Genomic DNA, 21,376 nt, shown 5'->3' on the forward strand with positions numbered 1-21,376 from the left:
GATAATGTGGAAATAGTGTTGGCAAAGGAAAATAGTCTGAAACTGGAGAACTTAAAAATTAAAAGTACGCACGTTATGGGACGTTGACTGATGAACAAAATCTGAATCTGGTTGGGAAGTGAGACCTCACCGTATAAACGCGTGGGGCAGCGCTGCACGTGAACCTTCCTCCCTGGTGAGAGAGAGAAAGAAAACCTAAATTCCAATCTCAGACAAACGCAAAGAGGCTCAGAGCCATCTCCTCCTCCTCCTCCTCCTTCTCCTCTGCAACTCTCTCTCTCTCTCCTCTCTCTCCTTTCAAGCAACACAGACAGCCACCAGCTCTCTCTTTCACACTCTGTGGAAGTTTTGACAGGGACAATGACGGCGGTATCCGCTGACGTCACCAAGCTAACGAAGCGTGAGGTGCCAACACTCGCCTCCCTCTCCATCTCTCTCTCTATATTCTTTACCATTTCATCTTCTTCTTCTTCGTGAATGAATGAATGAATGTCATGCTTTCATTCGCCGCTTTTAGGGTTTTTCAGAGGTTTGCATTTTCTCTATTTTCTGTTAGCATTTTGCTTTTTATCCTGTTTGGGTCGACAGAAAATGGAATTCGAAAAATGCCCAACATTCCGCTTTCAATTTTCTTCTTTTTTTGAATATTTTTAAATTTAAGTATTCATGGAAAATGTTGTACTGGTGCTGCAACTGTACAATTGGCATGCAATGCGAATTAGCGTTTGGGTTTCTTAAGCATTTCTGATTTTCCCGGCATTTTCTCAGAGGCCAAACAGGGTGCTTCGGGAATTGGGAATTCGAGCGTGTGCAGTTGTAAGATTTTAATTTTAATTTTTTGTTTTTATTCTTGTTTAGCATGGTAAAAGTAAGTTACCCTCTTTTTGTGTTATTGTTTCTGATTCAACATTGATGAGGAAATTAATTGGATAATGAAATGAGAAATGCTAAAGAGACTATTTCACCCATCTGCCACCTCACTGTTTAATCATTTTTACTCTCCATCATAACTATGATTTATACTCAACACCATAATTACAGTGAGTTAATCATTTGTCATGTGTCATTTTACTTAACTCAGGTTAATTTTCACATTAAATATATTTTTTTCAATTTTGAACAAAATCAACTAGGTTAAGTGAAAGAACACGTGCTAGATGATTAAATGTATGATGAGCATACACCATAATTTGCAGCTGTGAGCAAAAATGTTTTGCGTGCCAATATTATAAAACATTGTGTCAAAAATATGAGGTGTCAAGAGTCTCATGTTGAGAAAATCCCTTGACATTTCTCGAATTGAGAAATTCAGAGGCCTATTTTGGGTAACCTTCAATTAGTGACGATTTTCTACCCAATTAAAAACGCTTTCCCTCTCTGAATTTATGACCAAAAACCACAACTATTCAATCCCATCCAATCCAATCCCTTGAGATAGCTTTTCCGTTTTGACTTCTTACTGTGATATCTCTTCTTTTTTTGGCATATTTTTTCGATTTTTTTAGCACTGTATATATAACAAGCAATGCCATGCTTCTCTTGTTTGCCTATACATCTTAATTAATTAAAGAGTTTTCGTAGTTGAATTCTTGCTTCCTCTGCTGTTGGTCTTTTGCCACTGTCAACAGAATATTAGTGACATGGATGGTTCTTTGCCCACCGATGGGGCTTTCAACTACGAGAGCTTCCTCAGCAACGACATCCTAAGCACTCTCGATTTTCCCATGGAAGACATTGATGACAGTGTTGAAGATAACGATTGGGATACAAAGTTCCAAGACATAGAGCCGCCACCGAACATTGATCAGTTGCTTGGTTCAGGGATTTTCAGCTATGATGACAAAAAGAAACATACGAACCTCTCCACTCCGGTGAGTTTATTATCTTATGTTAGGGACATAAGGGTTATTATTCTGTTTGTGTTTTTGCTGTGGAACTGTCTTTGTGTTACAGTATATATGCATGACTCTGTGAAGTTGTTTCGCTTGGCACTATTGTGTTTAATACTTTTCTACTAAAGTGGCCCGGAAATTGGTTTCAAGAATTTTTCTTCCCTGCATAACTATTTAGTCTGTCTCTTGCACTGTAGCAATATTTTTGAACAAGAATTTGATTTAGTGATGCGTCATACGCAATTTTATTCTTGTTGGATGCACAAAGTATGCATAACTAGTTATGGTCGAGTGCTTGATGAATGCACCTAACCCTTTTGTTGTATTGCGAACTTTATGGTTAAGCAAAGTGTAGTGATGATGGATGTATACTTTGAAAGAGGATAGAGGTATGTATATTCCTCAGAGCTTCCATGATATGTGATTTCGTGTTAGGTAGTTGAATTTCTGTGCCTACTCTTGTTTTTCCTTAAGTGAAACTATGTCCCAGCAAATATGACATGTTCCTGAAGGTTGTAAATCATATGTTGTTTTTGTAGCCGTAAAAATCTTGTTAAACGTATATTTTTGTTTAGGTTATGAACTCTTGGACTCACTAAGTCATGGTGAAAAAGACCAAAGATTCATGGTAACATATGTTCTAAAAAGTAGCGTCGGCATTCCAATTCTCTCAGTAGTGTTTTCTTATCTAGCCTATAGATAACATTTTTGGTGCTGAAGAAAGGGTTCCATCAAACCTAGCATCAATAGAGCATATTGTTTCTTGACAACATGATATATGAGTATTAGAGTTTAAATTGTAAAAGAATCTGAACGATATATGAAGTTGGTATGGATTTCTCAGAGAACAAATAGAATTTAACAACCAGGCTTGTTCTTGTTGACAAGATTTATAGAAGATAAACTTATTTCACTTTAGAGAAAACTGCTTATATGCTTCTGCATTTTGTCTCAAATTAATTTCAGGCTTCCATTCGAAGCGTTCATTTTGAACATCCGTCTGAGTGGTGTTGAATTTTGGATTATCCTATGAATACTCTATGTCCGGATAATGGCCTTGTGGTCCTTCATATAAATGACTGACAATGTTCATGTAGTTGATGGTGAAACAGATGATAATTAACTGACTCTAGGTATTATAGGATACCTAGTTTGTACTTTGTATTTTAAAGATGTGTGTATTTTTCTTGCGATAAGGAATTTGCGGTTTTATGCTGTTTTAGCCAACAATTGCCAACGTAGGTTCTTCGCTCATCTCGCTCTTTTGTTTTTATTTTCTTTCAGTATGAACAAATGTATCAACCGCAATTCCCAAGTGTTACATGTGAAACCATCCGCAGCAAAGGTAGCCTTCGCAATGATGACCATGAAAGCATTGGCTCTTGTGCTGCCCAATTTGAGCCCAAATTTGAAAAGCGCACCCGAAGCAAGCTTTCACGAAGCAGGCGTGCAAACCCTGTTATTTTCAGTACACAGTTCATCCCCAGTACCTCATCCAATTCCTCTGCCACCGAAAACTTGTACCATTGGGATGCTTGTAAATTTGACATAGAATCCTCTCGCACAGAGGATATGTTGAACACTACCAAAAGAAAACAGAAGAAAACGGGAAAGCTCACCACGGATGAACCAGGTGAGAGCCGTGAGGCTAAAAAATGCACGCATTGTCAAGTGACGAAGACCCCTCAGTGGAGAGAAGGGCCACTAGGGCCGAAGACTCTCTGCAATGCGTGTGGAGTTAGGTACAGGTCTGGGCGTCTCTTCCCGGAGTACCGCCCGGCAGCAAGCCCTACATTCGTCGCAGCAGTGCATTCGAACTCGCACAAGAAGGTCATCGAGCTGAGAAGCAAGGGTTGCCAGGAGGCGGTTATGGGGATTTTATCGTCGGCCCAGTAGGAAATTCAGGTAGCAGTAGTTGTCTTAGTAGTAGTTGTAGGGGGTAGCAATTATTTCATTATATCTTGAAAATGAGAACAGTCTTCTTATTTGAGAGACCTTTCTTTTTGCCAATGTTTTATTGCTTTCTGTTCTAATTTATTTGATGTGTTCTTCATGTACATATGATGGAATAAGAGGTCGTTAACCCTATCGTCGAAATTGCTCGTTACCTCAATGGAGGGAAAAACTTGAAGAAAATAGGAACTAAAATACATTACCAACTGGCTCGTAATTTCCGAGTTCAAATCCTTCTTCCTCCGTCGATAAAAAAAGTTGCAAAAATAAAAAAAATAAAAAAACTGGGGAAGAGTTTGTTGAGGGTTATAATCAATTTATCTTCCACAGGACATTTGACATTCATAATGAGTCTTGTTCCTCTCATTAGATTGGTAAAACTTTGAAGAAAAAGGTTGTGCTATTCACACATCTCTTAATTTTCGGTTGTCAGATGTATGAATTGACAGATATAAATTAACAATAGGTATAAAGAGGAGTGTGGATAACGCTGCTAAAAAAGATTAGATGAATCATGAATGTTTCCACCAATTCGAACTCTTGTAAAGATAAAAAAACTAGTGTGTGAAAGTTAAAAAGGTCAATTGTATTTTAAAATTTGAAGGGAAAAAGAAAATCGAAAGTCCCGCCTATAAATAAAGATTTTATAAATTGTTTTGGTGGATTAAATTTACTAAAATTATTCAAATTCAGAACCCCACCTTCCCGTATTGTTTTGGGGTTAAATACTGGAGATACTGACCAAGTTTCACATGGAGTGTTGATGGATGATGATGAGCTGAGTTGCTCAGACCATCAGCTGCATGTGCGCATTATTGAGTTGAGGTGATCCACTTATCAATCTGTGTGCTCAAAATTTCTAATCCGATTTGATTCGAAGCCAATAAGATTGACAACAATAAACTAAATTACTTTCAATTTAGTAACGTTTTTCAAACGATAAATTGATTTTATTCGTGATGAAATGTGAATCGAAACATTAACATCAGCGGCGAGAGATTAAATTACCAAATTGATTTAGTAAAAATTTCACAAACGCTACTTTGATTAAAGGGGTGTGCACATACTGTTCAATTATTGACTCTTGTCAATTTACCATTCCAACTCATGTTTCAGTGTTGCCAATTAGTAGTACAGTTTAGTAGTAATCCTCTTTACTTATATATGAGAGGTCTTGGGTCCAATTCTAGCTAAAGGCGAATTTGAACAACATTATTGTTAGTACATTGTGAGGTTTAGTCCACATCCCTCCCAGTAGATAATATTGTTTTGTTCAAAAAAAAAAAAAAAAAATCATGTTTCAATGTTAATCTACCACCTCCTTTAATTTATTAAGTGTTTTCCACTAAGCACTCACATATCTTCTGCTTTCTCGAAGATAAGTTATAATCGACGAAATTCTTACACCAAGTCATCAAGGAATCTTGTAGTGTTAAAATACATATGAAAAGTGCTCAAGCTAATGCGCACACACATGATGTGTTTTAATGAAATTTCTAATAGAGATTGATAGAGGTGGTACATCCACACGAAAAGTAGCGTCTGGTTAGTAAAATGGCAAGACTTTTGTTTGGTGGTAGTTGTGAATCCTCATAGCTAAGTAGTCCATGTGGTGTTTGTGAAAAATATGAAAACATAACATAAATTGCGTTTTAAAGCGTACATATAACAAATGATTCTTGGGATAGATTTGCAAATGACTACTCAGAAGAATTTATTTACAAATTCTTCGTACCTCTCTGTGATACTTAAAAGTGCACTTCTAGTTCCGTTTGTGATTTATGCCTTCTTAATTTATTGTTGTTCTGATGTTGTGATATGCTAGGGATTAAAAAGTGTTAGGTGGCTAATTTTTATTTTCTATAATTTCTTTGCAAATTGACCCCTTAAAAACCCTTGGGCAAGAGACGAGGCTAAACTGGCCCCCTTAAAGAGCCTTCGGAATTAATTTTCAATCGGTGTTAAATAACACTTTAGCCCATACTAGTTTGCGAGCATTAGGCTTGTAACGGGTTAGGCCATGCGTCAAGGGCTTGGACTACGAACAAACTTCCTAATTTTGTTTCCATTTTTAGCAAAGATGGAGAGAAAGAAAAGGAGTCAATTTTCTCTAGTTCACGTTAAAAGTGCACATTTGAGTTACAAATCTGAACAAGATTTGTTAAATTATTTAACTTAACAAGATCTAATGGCTTATTGTTTGAATGTGTAAATAAAATGTTTATTTTTATTGTGCATTAGCAAAAGCCATAGAGTGAATGGTCCATACCATCTTTGCTTATATTGGGCTCATCAGCCTTCAGGGTCCACAACAACAAAATATACATCTGAACAAGAGCAGTTAGATCATTTGATCTAACGAGATTGATGACTTTTGTTTAAATATGTAACTTAAATGTGCATTAGAGAAAGTGTAAGAAAAAGAGAGTGAAGGGTCCATATCATCTTCACTTCTATTGGGCTCATCAGCCTTCAGGGTCCACAACCAAAAACATATATATATATATACACACACACACACACACATTTCTATTCACAAGTAAACCCAACATGAACTAGTATGTGTATGAAATGGTTAATAACACTTTCAAGTAACCAAAAACGCTTTTACAATGTTTTGCAGAATATGAAAGTATGTGTAGATTCTAAAAGAACTTTTCGGTGCTCTTTGGATAAGTATTTGGACGAAGTGTACTTTAAAAAAAAAAAAAAAAAAAAAAGCACTCAAATTTTCATGAAGAAAATATACTTTAAATAAATAAAAACAATTCTAACAAAAACGCTAATGACTAGAAGCGTTTTCTAGGTGAACACTCAAGAGAGGTCCAAGGGTTCGAACCAAATGGATGCAAACAAATGGATAAAATAGTGAATAAGAGAGCATTGAACATCAAGTACAATGATACGTTGAAGTCACAGTGTCGCACACAAAGCATAACAAATTTATTATTAAAAAAAAAAAAATTAAAAAAAAAAAAATTTTGCGTGAATTATGAACAGAGAGAGTTTCGACTTTCAACGAAAGTGCATAAAAAAGTAGTTGCACATTTACATTATGTACTTTCTATGGCAATCGTTTTAAATGCATCTCCTTCACCCGCACTAGAGACTTTTATGTTTGTCGGAAATAACGGCTTTGTTATGAAAGAGGAGGTTGACTACGCCCATTCCTTCACAAGACAAAGCGTAGGCAGCAGCCACACGGCCATTTGGCTGGTCATGTGTTTCTTTGTGTAACACACATATCACTAAAAATAAAATGATCTCTTTATATGGTTTTTGAGATTGTTCATTGTGAATTATTTTAGTTGTTACGTGAAAATTTTCTATTGAATTAAAGAAATCACTAGTCCAACTGGAGGATTTGATTTGATAAAAATGCTCTCAATTTAACAGAGATTTTTTATAGAATTACAAAATGATTGACAATGACAATCTCAGAGACCACAACTATCGATTTAAATCTCAATAATCAAAGTAAAGAGTTATAACAATCTCAATGACCATTTTGATTTAAAAGACAAGTTGTATACAATTACGATCGGTTATTACGTAAGTTTTAATCAAGAAGCTACACTTTATTCAATTGAATGATTGTAGGGCTACTTGGATTTAAAAATTATTAATAAATAAAATTGGAGTATTGGAGCAAGGTTGTTCACGTGTACTCATCAACACTTGAGATTTTCAGTGAATTCGAAAATCAAAGTAGCACATCACGTGTCATAAAATCAGTGTAAAAATATTAAAAAATATATCTTATTTACACTTATATTGTATTCTGGATACATCAAAATATCTTTGTCTAATATTCTGTAGCGTATACCAATCAATCTCTGGTACAAATATTGGCCCCTCCTCCATGGTCCATCACCACTTGCTGAAATGGTCACAACCCTCAAGCAATTGAACATTATTTTCTCTAATATGATGTGCGAGGGTAAAAGGCTTTTTGTCCAAGGATTTCAAATTTTCCACACGAAATTGAACATTATTTTCTCGGTTGGACAACTGTTTCCCTGATCTTTTTAGGACCAGTATCCATACCCTACATTTACTTTTATAGAACACTTTAGTTAGTAATTGTACAAAGGTTAGTAGGGTAAGTTTATTATAGCCTGGATTACCGGATAGTGCAATATGATGCACGCCTTACGGCGCAAAATTTCTCTCAAACGTCCTGTAATTGATAGCAACATTATGAAATGTGGTTAGTGTTTCTTCCTGAGGATATTGATACGGAGATTGACATGTAAGTTCTCGAAGAATTACATGGACCGATTCAAATAGCTCCAAACCACAAAACACCCTCTCGACTCATTTGAGGTGTTCACTTACAGATTGAAGCAATCTATATACCCGTTGAAGTGATTATTTGATCAGTCAAGGATATGAATTATGCCCTTGAGTGTTAAACTATGAAGTCTTATTCCAAATTGCTAGAGTTACAGTTTATGTCGTTAACATGAATCTCACTAAGACTCTGGAAGAGCTTGAGAAAACTATCTCGAACCTGAAGACGGAATTTGAGATGAAGGATCTTGGGAAAACTCGTTTATGCCTTGACCTGAAGTTCAAGCATTGTTTTGACGGTACCTTGGTCTAACAGTCGAACTATACCCCGAAGGTATTACCTTTGAGTATACCTATGATCTTCCATACAATATATGGAAATGAGACCCTTGAAGAGGTTATGGAATCCAAACTTCCATATCTGAGTTCAACTTTGCGCTTTGTTGTACTTAGCTCATTGCAATTAGAAAGGACACCTCATTTGCTGTTGATTTATTGGTAAAGATACAACACAGCCTACACGCAACCACTGAATTGGTATTAAAGATGTTTTTCAGCTACCCTGAAAGGTACTACGGATTTGGGCTAATCCCAACGCATCCCGAGCGGATCTGACCCCTTATCCTCGGAATGATGCTTGCCTTATTTGCTATGTTGATGCATGTTACTTATCAAACCCGCACAAGGTAAATCCCAAAATTGGTACAATTCAAAAAGAAAAGGCTTGCAAAAAAAAAAAAAAAAATACAAACTAAATATAAAAATAATATTATAAAAAATTCAGTCATAAATATAAATATACCAAATGTAACGTTTCTAACACTAAATGAATATATTTAGAAACAAAAAGTATTTTATTAGGAAGTGTTATTGGCATTCCAAAAATCTCATTCTACACTCCTCACAAATGTATTTTTCTTTCCTAATATAGAAAGTTTGGAGTGTAGAATGAGATTTTTGGAGTGCTAATAACAATTCCCTTTTATTATTGAAATAATTAATGACGTTTATTAAAATCTAAGGACCTTGATCAAAAATTGAAAAGGAATAAGGTTTTAATTAATGGAGTAGGAAAAATAGGAATGGGAACCTAATTTTTCCTTATTTAATTACCAAATTGATTTAGTAAAAATTTCATAAACGCTACTTTGATTAAAGCAGTGTGCACATACTGTTCAAATAATGACTCTTGTCAATTTACCATTCCAGCTCATGTTTCAGCGTTGCTACTTAACAATATAGTCTAGTAGTAATCTTCTTCACTTGTAAGTGAGAGGTTTTACCACCTAATTGTATTGTTTGGGGTAGAATACTAGAGATATTGACTAAGTTTCATATGGAGTGTTGATGGATGATGATGAGATGAGTTGCTTAAACTATCAGCTGCATGTGCGCATTGTTGAGTTAAGGTGATCCACTTATCAATCTGTGTGGTCAAAATTTCTAATCCAATTTGATTCAAAGCCAATAAGATTGACAACAATAAACTAAATTACATTCAATTTATTCGTGATGAAATGTGAATCGAAACATTATCATCAACGGCGAGAGATTAAATTACCAAATTGATTTAGTAAAAATTTCACAAACGCTACTTTGATTAAAGGCGTGTGCACATACTGTTCAAATAATGACTCTTGCCAATTTACCATTCCAACTCATGTTTCAGTGTTGCCACTTAGTAGTACAGTCTAGTGATAATCATCTTCATTTGTAAGCATTGTTCTAAAAATCCCCGTCTAGGCAGTTGGCGATTGGCCACCGCCCCGATTAATGCCTAGGCGTTTGAAAATTAAGAAAGGGCACTTAGACCTGTTGAGGCGCCCACCTAGGTTGCAACTCACTTAGACAGAAAATAATTAACTTTCATTTTGCATTTTATTTTTTTCAATAAATTGTAAAAGACTTGTTGAATACTTAAATGAACGGACATTATATGCTTGTTCCCCATGTTTTCATTATGTTTCAATATTTCATAATATATATGTCATTCTATTTTGTGTTTTATGATGTAATTATATATATTTTAAGTATAAAGAGACTTATTTACACAAAATACAATACATTTACATAAATCCGTCTAGTCCACCTCAGCACCCGCCTAAGTGTTAGGCCCCAGCCCACTCCACGACTAGCGCCTAGCGTCCTTTTTGTAAGTGAGAAATCTTAGGTTTGATTCTAGCAAAAGACGAATTTGAACCACATTATTGTTAGCATATTGTGAGGCTTAGTCCACATCCCTCCGAATAGATAATATTGTTTTGTTCAAAAAAGAAAAAAAAAATCATGTTTCAATGTTAATCTACCACCTCCTTTAATTTATTAAGTGTTTTCCACTGAAGCACTCACATATCTTCTGCTTTCTTGAAGACAAGTTATAATCTACGAAATTCTTACACCAAGTCATCAAGGAGTCTTGGAGTGTTAAAATACATATGAAAAGTGCTCAAGCTAATGTGCAACACATGATGTATTTTGATGAAATTTCTAATAAAGATTGATAGAAGTGGTACATCCACACGAAAAGTAGAGTCTGGTTAGTAAGGGCATGTTTGGTACTCTACTTGAATCCAACATTTTAAACTCAAAAACAATTTTCAAGTTTTAAGCCTTAAAAACTTTTTTGGTATGACTATTTTCGAAACTTGAACTCAAGACTAACTAAAAAATGTAGTTTTTTCTCTAAAAACATAAAAAGTGAGTTTTTAGAGTTTTTAAATTTAAACTCACTTATTTCTTTTCTCTCCCTCCTCCCCTCTCACTCCAAATCTATCTCTCTATCTTTTCTTTTTTCTCTCTCCTCTTTTTTTTTTACCTTTTTCGTCTCTCCTCCAATCTGCTCTCTTCATTCTCTCGGTTCTTTCTCTTACTCTTCTTCCTCTTTATCTTGTCCAATCATCTCTCTTCTTTCTCTTTCCTTCAATCATCTCTTACTTTCTTTCCTCATCTCTCATGTTTCTCCCTCTCTTGCAACCCCATATTTTTAGATCTCTTTGTCTAGTTTAAGTTGTAAGATTTAAAATGTTTAAATCACAAACCAATCAAGTTTTTTAGTCTTAAGGGAAATTGTTTTCTAGAAATTTTCTTAATAAATGTTTTGAGAAATGATAAAAAAAATTCAAATAGGATACCAAACAAGTCCTAAATTGGCGAGACTTTTGTTTGGTGGTAGTTGTGCATCCTCATAGCTAAGTAGTCCATGTGGTGTTCGTGAAAAATATGAAAACATAACATAAATTGCGTTTTAAAGAATACATATAACAAATGATTCTTGGGATCGATTTGCAAATGACTACTTGGAAGAAGTTATTTACAAATTCTTTGTACCTCTTTGTAATACTTAGATAGGGCACTTCTGGTTCCGTTTGTGAGCATTAGGCTTTTAATGGGTTGGGCCATGCGTCAAGAGCTTGGACTACGAACAAACTTCCTAATTTTGTATCCATTTTTAGCAAAGATGGAGAGAATGAAAAGGAGTCAATTTTCTCTAGTTCACGTTAAAACTGCACATTTGAGTTACAAATATGAACAAGATTCGTCAAATTATTTCACGTAACAAGATCTAATGGCTTATTGTTTGAATGTGTAAATAAAATGTTTATTTTTAATGTGCATTAGAAAAAGCTATAGAGTGAATGATCCATAGCATCTTTGCTTATATTGGGCTCATCAGCCTTCAGGGTCCATAACAACAAAATATACATATGAGTAAGAGCCATTAGATCATTTGACTTAACGAGATCGACGACTTTTGTTATAATGTGTAACTTAAATGTGCATTAGAGAAAGCCTAAGAAAAAGAGAGTGAACGGCCCATATCATCTTCACTTCTATTGGGCTCATCAGCCCTTAGGGTCCACAACAAAAAATAATAATAATACATTTATCTTCACAAGTAAACTCAACATGAACTAGTAAGTGTATGAAATGGCTAGTAACACTTCCAAGTAATCAAAAACACTTTTACAATGCTTTGCATAATATGAAAATATGTGCAGATTCTAAAAGAACTTTTCAGTGCTCTTTGGAAAAGTATTTGGACGAAGTGTACTTCCAAATACTTTTAAAAAAAGCACTTAAATTTTCATAAAAAAAATATACTTTAAATAAATAAAAGTAGCTCTAACAAAAACGCTAATGACTATAAGCTTTTTCTATGTGAACACTCAAGAGAGTTCCAAGGGTTAGAACCAAGTGGATGCAAACAAATGGATAAGGTAGTGAATAGGAGAGCATTGAATATCAAGCACAACGATATATTGAAATCACACACAAAGCATAACAAATTAAAAAAATAAATTGCGTGAATTATGAATAGAGAGAGTTTCGACTTTCAACGGAAGTGTATAAAAAAAAGTCCAATGCACAAGACAAAGCGTGGGCAGCGGCCACACGGCCATTTGGCTGGTCGTGTGTTGACATACTTGCATGTGTTTCTTTGTGTAACACGCATATCACTAAAAACAAAATGATCTCTTTATATGGTCTTTGAGATTATTCATCGTTAATCATTTTAATTATTTTATGAAAAAAAAAAAATTTGTTAAAATAAAGAAACCACTAGTTCAATTGGAAGATTTACTTTGACAAAAAGACACTCAATTTAAATGAGACTTTTCAAAATGATCAAAATTGTCACATCTCGGCCCAAGCCCCCACCACATCCCGGACTTGACTCCACCGTAGCACGATATTATCTGCTTTGAGCCCCGACCACGCCCTCACGATTTTGTTTCTGGGAACTCACACGAGAACTTCCTAGTGGGTCACCCATCCTGGGATTGCTCTCGCGTGAAATCGCTTAACTTCGAAGTTTTGATGGAACCCAAAGCTAGTGAGCTCCCAAAATGCCTCGTGCTAGGTAGAGATGAGAATATACATATAAGGCTTACAAGATTCACTTCCCTAGGCGATGTGGGATGTTACAAAAATGATTGACAGTGGATAATATCAGGGATCACAACCATCGATTTAAATCTTAAAGACCAAAATAAGGAGATACCAATCTCAATAACTATTTTGATTTAAAAGCCAAGCTGTATACAATTATTATCGGTTATTACGTATGTTTTACTCCAAATAAGAAGCTACATATTATTCAATTGAATGATTGTAGGACAAATTGGATTTAAAAAATTATTAATAGATAAAATTGGAGTATTGGAGCAAGGTTGTTCACGTGTGCTCATCAACTCTTGAGATTTTCAGTGAATTCGAAAATCAAAGCAGCACATCATGTGTTATAAAATCAGTGAAAAAATATTTATAAAAAAAGATCTTATTTAAGTTTATATTGTATTCTGAATACATCGAAATATCTTTGTCTGATATGCTGTAGCGTATACCAATCAATCTCTGGTACAAATATTGGCCCCTCCTCCATGGTCCATCACCACTTGCTAAAATGGTCACAACCCTCAAGCAACCTCTCTGTTTGACTTGTGCGGCAGTAAAAGGCTTTTTGTCCAAGGATTTTCAAATTTTCCCCACGAAATTGAACATTATTTTCTCAGTTGGACAACTGTTTCCCTGATCTTTTTAGGACCAGAGTCCATGCCCTGCGTTTACTTTTACAGAACACTCTAGTTAGTAATTGTACACAGGTTATTAGGGTAAGTCCGTAATAGTCCGAATTATAGGGTAGTCCGATTTTATATTAATTAGATTGGTAGGTAAGTAAAAATAATTACACAGACGGAGAATAAGCCTGAGAGCCACATGGAATTAAAGCTGTCAATTTTTTTTCCCGACCAAAATTCAATCTTGACTGTTATTTCTTAAAAAGAAAAATCTCGACCGTTCATTTTTCATATTACTAAGCAGTCCGAACTATTAAAGAAAACTAAGGTTATTAATTTGTTACTCTTAAGGCTCATTTGGAAGTGTGCTTTTAAAATGACTGTAAACGTTTTTGGTAGAAATGTTTTTGGAACAAACCTTAATAAAAATGCAAGTGAGTCATGGAAAAGCACTTAAAGTGCTTCCTGCAAGAATCACATAACAAGTGTTTTTGGAACTCAAAAACATTTTATTTAAAAGCGCTTTTAATCATTTTAAAATCACTTCCAAAAAAATTCTTATTCTTTAGTTCTAAGACAAGCATTACTCATTAAGTAAAAAGTCGTGAGAATGCGCTTATTTCATTATTTATGAATAATATATATTTTATTATATAAATTTTATAATTTGAACCGTTCAATGAACATGAAACTCAAACGCAGGCGTCCACGTATTGTGAGAGGTTATGATAACATGATACCTACGTACTATCTACCTATTCATTACTGTCTGTTTTTCTTCCTTCTTTATTTTAATTAAAGGAGGTCTCAAACACGGCACATGATGAAGTCTGTGTCATTATATTGTTGAAATTAGAAGGACTTAATATGGTTTAGGTATACGTTTACGTTAACGTTCTGGTTCAATAATACATATCGATATTGCATATGTTATTATGGTATGGACCGAAGATAATTATATATACATAAATAATATTAAGTTATTAAACTGAGACGTCGCTACCACTGTGTACTGGTCTCTTGTATTAGGTGAGATGTTTACATCTCTTTGGGTTTGTGTTGGGTTGGGTCAATGAGTGTGAGTCCGACATTCTTACAAGGACAGAGTGGAGCCGCAGGCCCACGACACGACTCCGAAACGATGTGTCTCAGACAATTGTGGGGTATTCTATTCACCTCCCGATCCTCAGCGTACGCGTGTCGCCAGATCCAGCCTTCAATCCAACTCCGCTCAAGCGTGTTTGTTCGGAACTCAAACTAAACGACAGAGATTCGTGGATTACCATTTAATGTGTGTATACTCATCATTTTATTTATCATTGTTAGATGAATTTGAATTTTGAAATTCGTGTGATGGATATAAACAAATCTCAAAATTCAAACTCTTTTACGGTAATGAGCATACATCACACTAAATGATGATGAGCAAAACTGCACTCAATATAAGAATCCATTAAAAATTCTGCAGACGTGGCAGTGCCAGGTCATCATAAATCACTCAAGTCAAAACTCGTACGACATCTCTCTCTCTGTCAGCTCATCCTCATGGGTTGTCTCTAGCTGTCCAACTCCTCACTCCGCCAGTCCGCCTTGTGATATACGGAAGGAGGTCCAAAGAGCAAAGGGCGCACCCACGGCGCATGTTAGCAAATACTGGTAAATGACAGCAATAACCCCACAAATTTTATTATTTTATTTTGCATTTTTTGTTCTGAACAACGACTGTCTAACCGGTATTAGCGTCAGTTGGGTTGTCGTTTTTAAGGGCCGAAGACAAAGACAAAGCTGTCGTTGGGTCATTTGGTTTGGACCAATGAAAACCAGAAATTAATTTACTTGGCATTTTATTTTATTTTAAAAAATTAAGTTGCCGTTTGGTGTTCGGATGGAAAAAGAACAAAATTGGAAATCGAAAGGAGGACAACGGTCTCCTTTTTTAGAGAGTTTAAAACATGATATTTGTCTTGTATTGGTGTGATTGTTTGCTACTTTACCAGCTCACTTGATATAAACGGTTCATATCCTTGGCCTTCTTCACATGGTGGAAAACCCTACCAACAATCCAGTACGCCCTTTTACGTGTTCAAATATCTCATATTGATTACTTCTCTGAAGAAAAAAAAAAGTTTAAATAACTTAACTCCGCTCTAATCAATACCTAGGCCTTTAGTCATAAAACCTCACATCTGGCAAATTGTGATGGTGATAATTACCAAGTCTGAAACAATATCAGTGTTGTTTGAAGTTGTCATTCTACTCGTCTCTCTGAAAATTTCATATTACGTATGGCAAATGTTAAGCTTAACATGTAGACAATAAGCACAAACGGAGTGACGTGGAGTACGTATGACCTTTTAGGCTTCATACATGAAACAACTTACTCTAATACCATGAAGAAAATTGAAGTTCCACTATAAAACCAATTGGCAATATAGGAGTGGCTCACCTTACTTATAAGCTCATGTAAGATCTCTCATTTCATTAATATAAGCTTCATTCTCAACATCACGTACGTGATTAGTAATTAAACGTGTCACGTAGATGACTCGTAACTAAATGTGTTGAAGGTGGTTTGTTTGGAGAGTTTGTTCATTTTTCATACAATTTGTACATGTTACGTGTTATATTATCATTAGTTAATTACATTCACAATTAAAGTAAATAGTTCGATTAAACAGACCAACAATATAAGATACCGAAACAGTTTGGTAAGAAAACACAAACTGTATCTACGTACATTTAACAAATAATTAATCATGTGAACATATTTAGGTTCAATTAACGTCGGCAACAAAGTTTTTGTTTTTCCTCAATTTAGAACGAAAGGGGTCAATTTGGAGGACCACAGAGAGTAACGAGCTTAAAGAAAAGCAAACAAATCCAGAGGGATGATGAGGACCCCACACTCGTACTATTAGGGGTTGGTTTAGCCTCCTGGCTATGGGGACGGCAATTTGTACGTTAATTGGACCAAACATAAGAATAATTAATTGTTACAAAAACCACCTAATTTGATGTTGTCATGCTAAATCTAGTTTAATTTTTCATCAAAAGAATCTAATTTAATTTAGATTAATTGCAAAGGTCACATCATAAACACTTGTTGTCTCGACCTTGTGTTTTGCTATCAATTGGGAGTACGTTTAACCGACCAAATTCATATATCTCTGTCTAAATTTTAACTTCTTTGACTTTTCACAATATATTGATGTATCTAAAGTACCGAATTTGAATGGTTAGATTAAGGTTGTCAAGATTCAAACATGTAAATTTAATCGTTATATGTACTATGACTTATTTTCATACATTAGTACGTTGTTGAATTTTTACTTTAAGAATTTGTAGGTTAAGCTAAAAAGTAAAATGGGTGTCTAAAATCAAAGAAAGTCTGAGGTCCGGCATTCGAATCAAGTGTTTGTGAGGGCCTTAGACACAAAACCCCCCATGACCCACCACCTCCTATTTTAAGGCCAATACTATCTCTTGTAATAGTCTCGCCCCTTCTCACACCACCTCATAGCCCACCACTTTCAAGTTCTTCACATAAGAATCTCTCCTAAAATCATGTTTAGAGGCTAAGAGGAGAGATTCTTATGTGAAGAACTCAAAGGTGGTGGGCCATGGGGTTGTGTGAGAAAGGGTGAGATCATTACATGAGATAGTGGTGGGTCTCAAAACAGAAGGTCGTGGACCATAGAGATAATGTGAAAGGAAGGTAGCTAGGTCTTTACATATAGTATTAGTGGATCTCTAAACAGAAGGTGGTTGAGACATGGAAAGATTTTGTGTTTAAAATTCGCAAGAACATATGGTATGAACGCAAAACTTCAGACATTTTTAGATAAGAGGGGACTCTTTCTTTCTTTCTTTTTCATAGGTGACAATTGAATTAATGTGATTATGAAATCCTACAAGAGGTATCATATGTGTCGGGATTGATGTTGGTCCTGTTGCTTCACCAGAAGCTTTCAACTTTTCACAATAAATAGATTTTTCCATTACGAGTCTGATGTTGTCACTTAAAAGTATGTTAAAATAGTGTATTACTCTTATTATTATTATTGTTGTATATATATTTTTAGTCCAGTTAATGTAAATATTTTAAATTACTTTAATCTACATTCAGAGTTTTAAATTTAATGCAAATAACGAATATATTGACTTGCCAGCTTTACATAATTTCTATTGACTTCCAAAATATATGAAATCACAAAATAAAAAGTATTCAACATATAAATCATTGAAAAAAAATGTTGGGGATTTACTTATACTCTTGGTAATATAAGCAAAGAAGGTGATAACGATTTATTCCTATTCGAATCTCCATAACTAAAATTCTTATGAATTCTCTTGAAAATAAATCGAAAACGTTTGATTATTTAGTGTGGATGTAATTACATATGAAATGATATGAGGGAAGAAGGATCACAAATACGGATATTCTTAACTAATTGAAGTACAAGCCATTTGAGAGTTTAATAATTTTTAGAATCTAATAAATAAATATCTATAACGATGTAGTTTTAAAAGCAATCACGATAACAATACCAAACAGAAAATCTAAACTCCTTAATTTAACGTTAAATCTATTTAGTCTTACTATCTTATTGTATTTGAGAAATAAGTGAACATAGCACAAAACATTTTTGGGTAATGATACAACTTAATATTTTAATTAAATGGTTTTGTTTTTAATTGTGGAGATTCTCTAGTCCCCGTCTAAAGTTATACTTAGGTAATGTTGACAAATGTTTTTGAAACGGAGTTGGTGTTTTTCCTCAATTTGCCGTTTTCGTCTTGTAGCCCTTGACAATCAGGCCAGCCTGGAATATTTCAGAACTTGTACCCAAAAGGATTTAAGAAATTGTACGTAAAAAAAGATTTCAAAATTGTACCAAAAAAGGATCTGAGAGGGGTTATATTTAAACCATTTGAGCAACGGCAATTGTTCTGACAGACGTTTGGTACCTAAATAATGGAATGTCAGGGGAGGGCTAGTGAATTACACTATGATAGTTAGAGAGAGATCGAAATGTGTCTGTAAGTCTTCCTAGTTCCCTCAAAGGTGGACCGCCATATCGAAGACACCGGTTAATCTCTTTTTAGAAAAGAAAGAAAAAATAATGGAACCTCACATTCAGTGGCGGATTCAGGATTCTAATATAGGGTGGTCCCAATGTAAGACATCCAAAAACAAATTAAGGGAAAATAACATTAAAAAGTTAAACCTTAACTTTTCATCCATAAATCATGGTAAAAACAAAACAAGAAGTTACAAAATCTAAACATATTTTTTTTAACAAAAGATATCTACACCAAGGGAGGAGGGGATGAGCTTAGCCTCACAATGAGTTAGTAATAATGTGGTTTGAATCCACCTTTGGCGAGAATCGAATCTAAGACCTTTCACTTACAAGTGAAAAATAATATCACTAGACTATAATACTAAGCAACCTTAATTCCCTTGTTCTCTCACATTCATAGTTTTCTATCTTTTACGAAATAAATAAAATATAAAAAGTCTTTTCTTTGGCATGAACGAAGATAATAGTTCTCTAAACTCAGTTATTTTTTCTTTTAAATTATCTAAAAAATGGGCAACTTCCAGAAGAAAAAAATAAAAATAAATTAAAGGTCTTTAAAGTTAGTGGGCTTTTATCACTCTTAAATTCGATAGCCCATAAAGATGTTAATTGAGACGTCCAAAACGACAACGTAGAAGGAAAAAAAAAATAAAAGAGTCAACGTCTCTTTCATCTTCCTCGTGAGAAAGCTGTTGCAGCCTTGCAATTCCTTCACCTCCTCCATGGATGGACCAGGTTTTGAATGGACTATAACATTATTTGACATTACCTTGGCGTAGGCTATATAGTCTTAGGAGTAGATCTCTCCCCCTGTCGAAACATTTGGAGGGTCCCCGAAGGACCTTCATGGGCATTTTTCCAGCTTTCGGATGGTCCTGTGACCACCTTGGTCCCTCTATGGATCCGCCCATGCTCACACTCTATGGGCATGGGGCACACAAACTAAGCCTGCGTTTTAATCACATCTAAACTTATTACATTTCTAGGTAGGCCTAACAATTTTTTGTGTGATTCTTTAAGTTGATACGAAATGATACGAAAATAACAAGTTTCGGGTCAACCTGTAAACAAGTTTGGTCGTTATCGGGCCATCTATTAAAAATCTAATTAGATATCATTTGTCAAATCTAGTTATTAGATATATGACAATTTCTTGCATGATCCGTTAACTTGTTAACAAATCGGGTTGTTATCGGGTCACTGTTAAGATCCCGTTAAGATAATGAATATTACAAAAACACGACATACACAACTGGTTTGTTAAGTCTATTTTTGGGGTTGCATAAATTGGACTAGAAAGACTCAACAACCATGAATGAAGCACCAAAAACTCATACCGATCTGTTTTTGTTTCGTATTGTTTTGATCACAACTATGACACAATCATTACTATTGTAAACGAAACCATCGACTCAGATTCAAATTGTAAAATTCATAACAATTCGAAAAACTGAACTTCTTTTTCTTTGTGATTCTTAACCATTAAAACGTCTAGTTTCACATCCTTAAAACAATGAGGTCTGAACTCAAAGTCTTAATCGGAAGTCTCGAAACGTACGACCGTAAATATCGTCTTCGGTCTCCTTGGCTGAACCCTTTTTCTCACTCTTAATCCTAATTGCGACGAGTTCTTATTTATGTCAGATACGTACTTTGTACTCCTAAAAAAACCATATCTTTTAATGGAAAACTAATGAAAAAAAGTTTGAAAACTTTGAATTTTGACGATAAGAACAAAATAAAGGGTAAAGTGAATAGTAACAGGATTGACTTTTTAGTGTAAAAATATGGTTTTTCATTAAAGTGAACAGTACCGTGAGTTTTTCGTTAAAATTCTCATCTTTTAAAGGCTTGACCTAACACCTCCATGTAACTGGTGCACTTAAATCAAATTCACATAAAAAATTAAAAAATTTAAGACAACGTAAAACAAATTTTAATTTTGTAAAGATAAATTTTCAGTTTCAAAGTATAAAATGAAATCAAAAGTTATACAAAGTAATATCAAACAAATTTTAAATTTTATAAAGTAAAGTAGTGAATTTTAAATGCAAAGTAAAGTTGTGTTGCGAAACGTCGCATCACAGTAAAAATCCCACATTTTTAACCTTTTTACCTACACTTTCACCCTATCAAACCCGCCTCGGCTGCCCCGACCAAAACATCGCGGACCCCTACTTCCCCACCAGACACGACCCCACGCTACCGCGCGCTCGTGTACCTCAACATCCATCAACCACGAGCTAAAACTTGCACGCGCCGGAAAAATGGCGTGCAAGAAAACACACAAAGGTCGGTCCTAATCCGACGGGCCAGTTAAATGTCGGACCAAGGTTAAAATGGAACAAGAGTGGAGTTTTAACTCAAGGGTTGAGTTTAAGTGTTTGTCACTTCACTGCTGTGATTTCGGAGCCAGTCCAAGTACTATAATTACCACTGTTTGTTCCGGTCCCGATATTTTCCATTATTTTATCGGGATGCGGGATCTTGCCAAGGGACCAAACGACTTTTTGTTTTAGTACACACTAAAGAAACAAACCGTATGCAATTTAATTTGTTACCGAATTCGTAAAGAATAACATTACATTGTAATAGTGAATTGTTGACTTGTTTTTTCAAGTTCTTTGAATTTGCT

The 21,376-nt window shown here is 34.9% G+C and overlaps 1 protein-coding gene across 2 annotated transcripts; it reads left to right on the forward strand.

Moving 5' to 3' along the window:
- The first annotated feature begins 211 nt into the window (after positions 1 to 211).
- Positions 212 to 3,980, forward strand: LOC137742390 (GATA transcription factor 11-like). Of its 2 annotated transcripts, XM_068482245.1 has the most exons (4): positions 212 to 405; positions 769 to 816; positions 1,629 to 1,871; positions 3,177 to 3,980. In XM_068482245.1, the coding sequence occupies exons 1-4, from the start codon at positions 361 to 363 to the stop codon at positions 3,786 to 3,788; spliced, it is 948 nt and encodes a 315-aa protein (XP_068338346.1). In that variant the 5' UTR covers positions 212 to 360; the 3' UTR covers positions 3,789 to 3,980. The 2 variants fall into 2 exon arrangements, with proteins under 2 accessions (XP_068338346.1, XP_068338347.1); XM_068482246.1 differs by lacking the exon at positions 769 to 816.
- The last annotated feature ends 17,396 nt before the right edge of the window (positions 3,981 to 21,376 follow it).

Source organism: Pyrus communis, chromosome 8 (assembly GCF_963583255.1).
Source record: "Pyrus communis chromosome 8, drPyrComm1.1, whole genome shotgun sequence".
In the NCBI taxonomy this organism is placed as follows: domain Eukaryota; kingdom Viridiplantae; phylum Streptophyta; class Magnoliopsida; order Rosales; family Rosaceae; genus Pyrus; species Pyrus communis.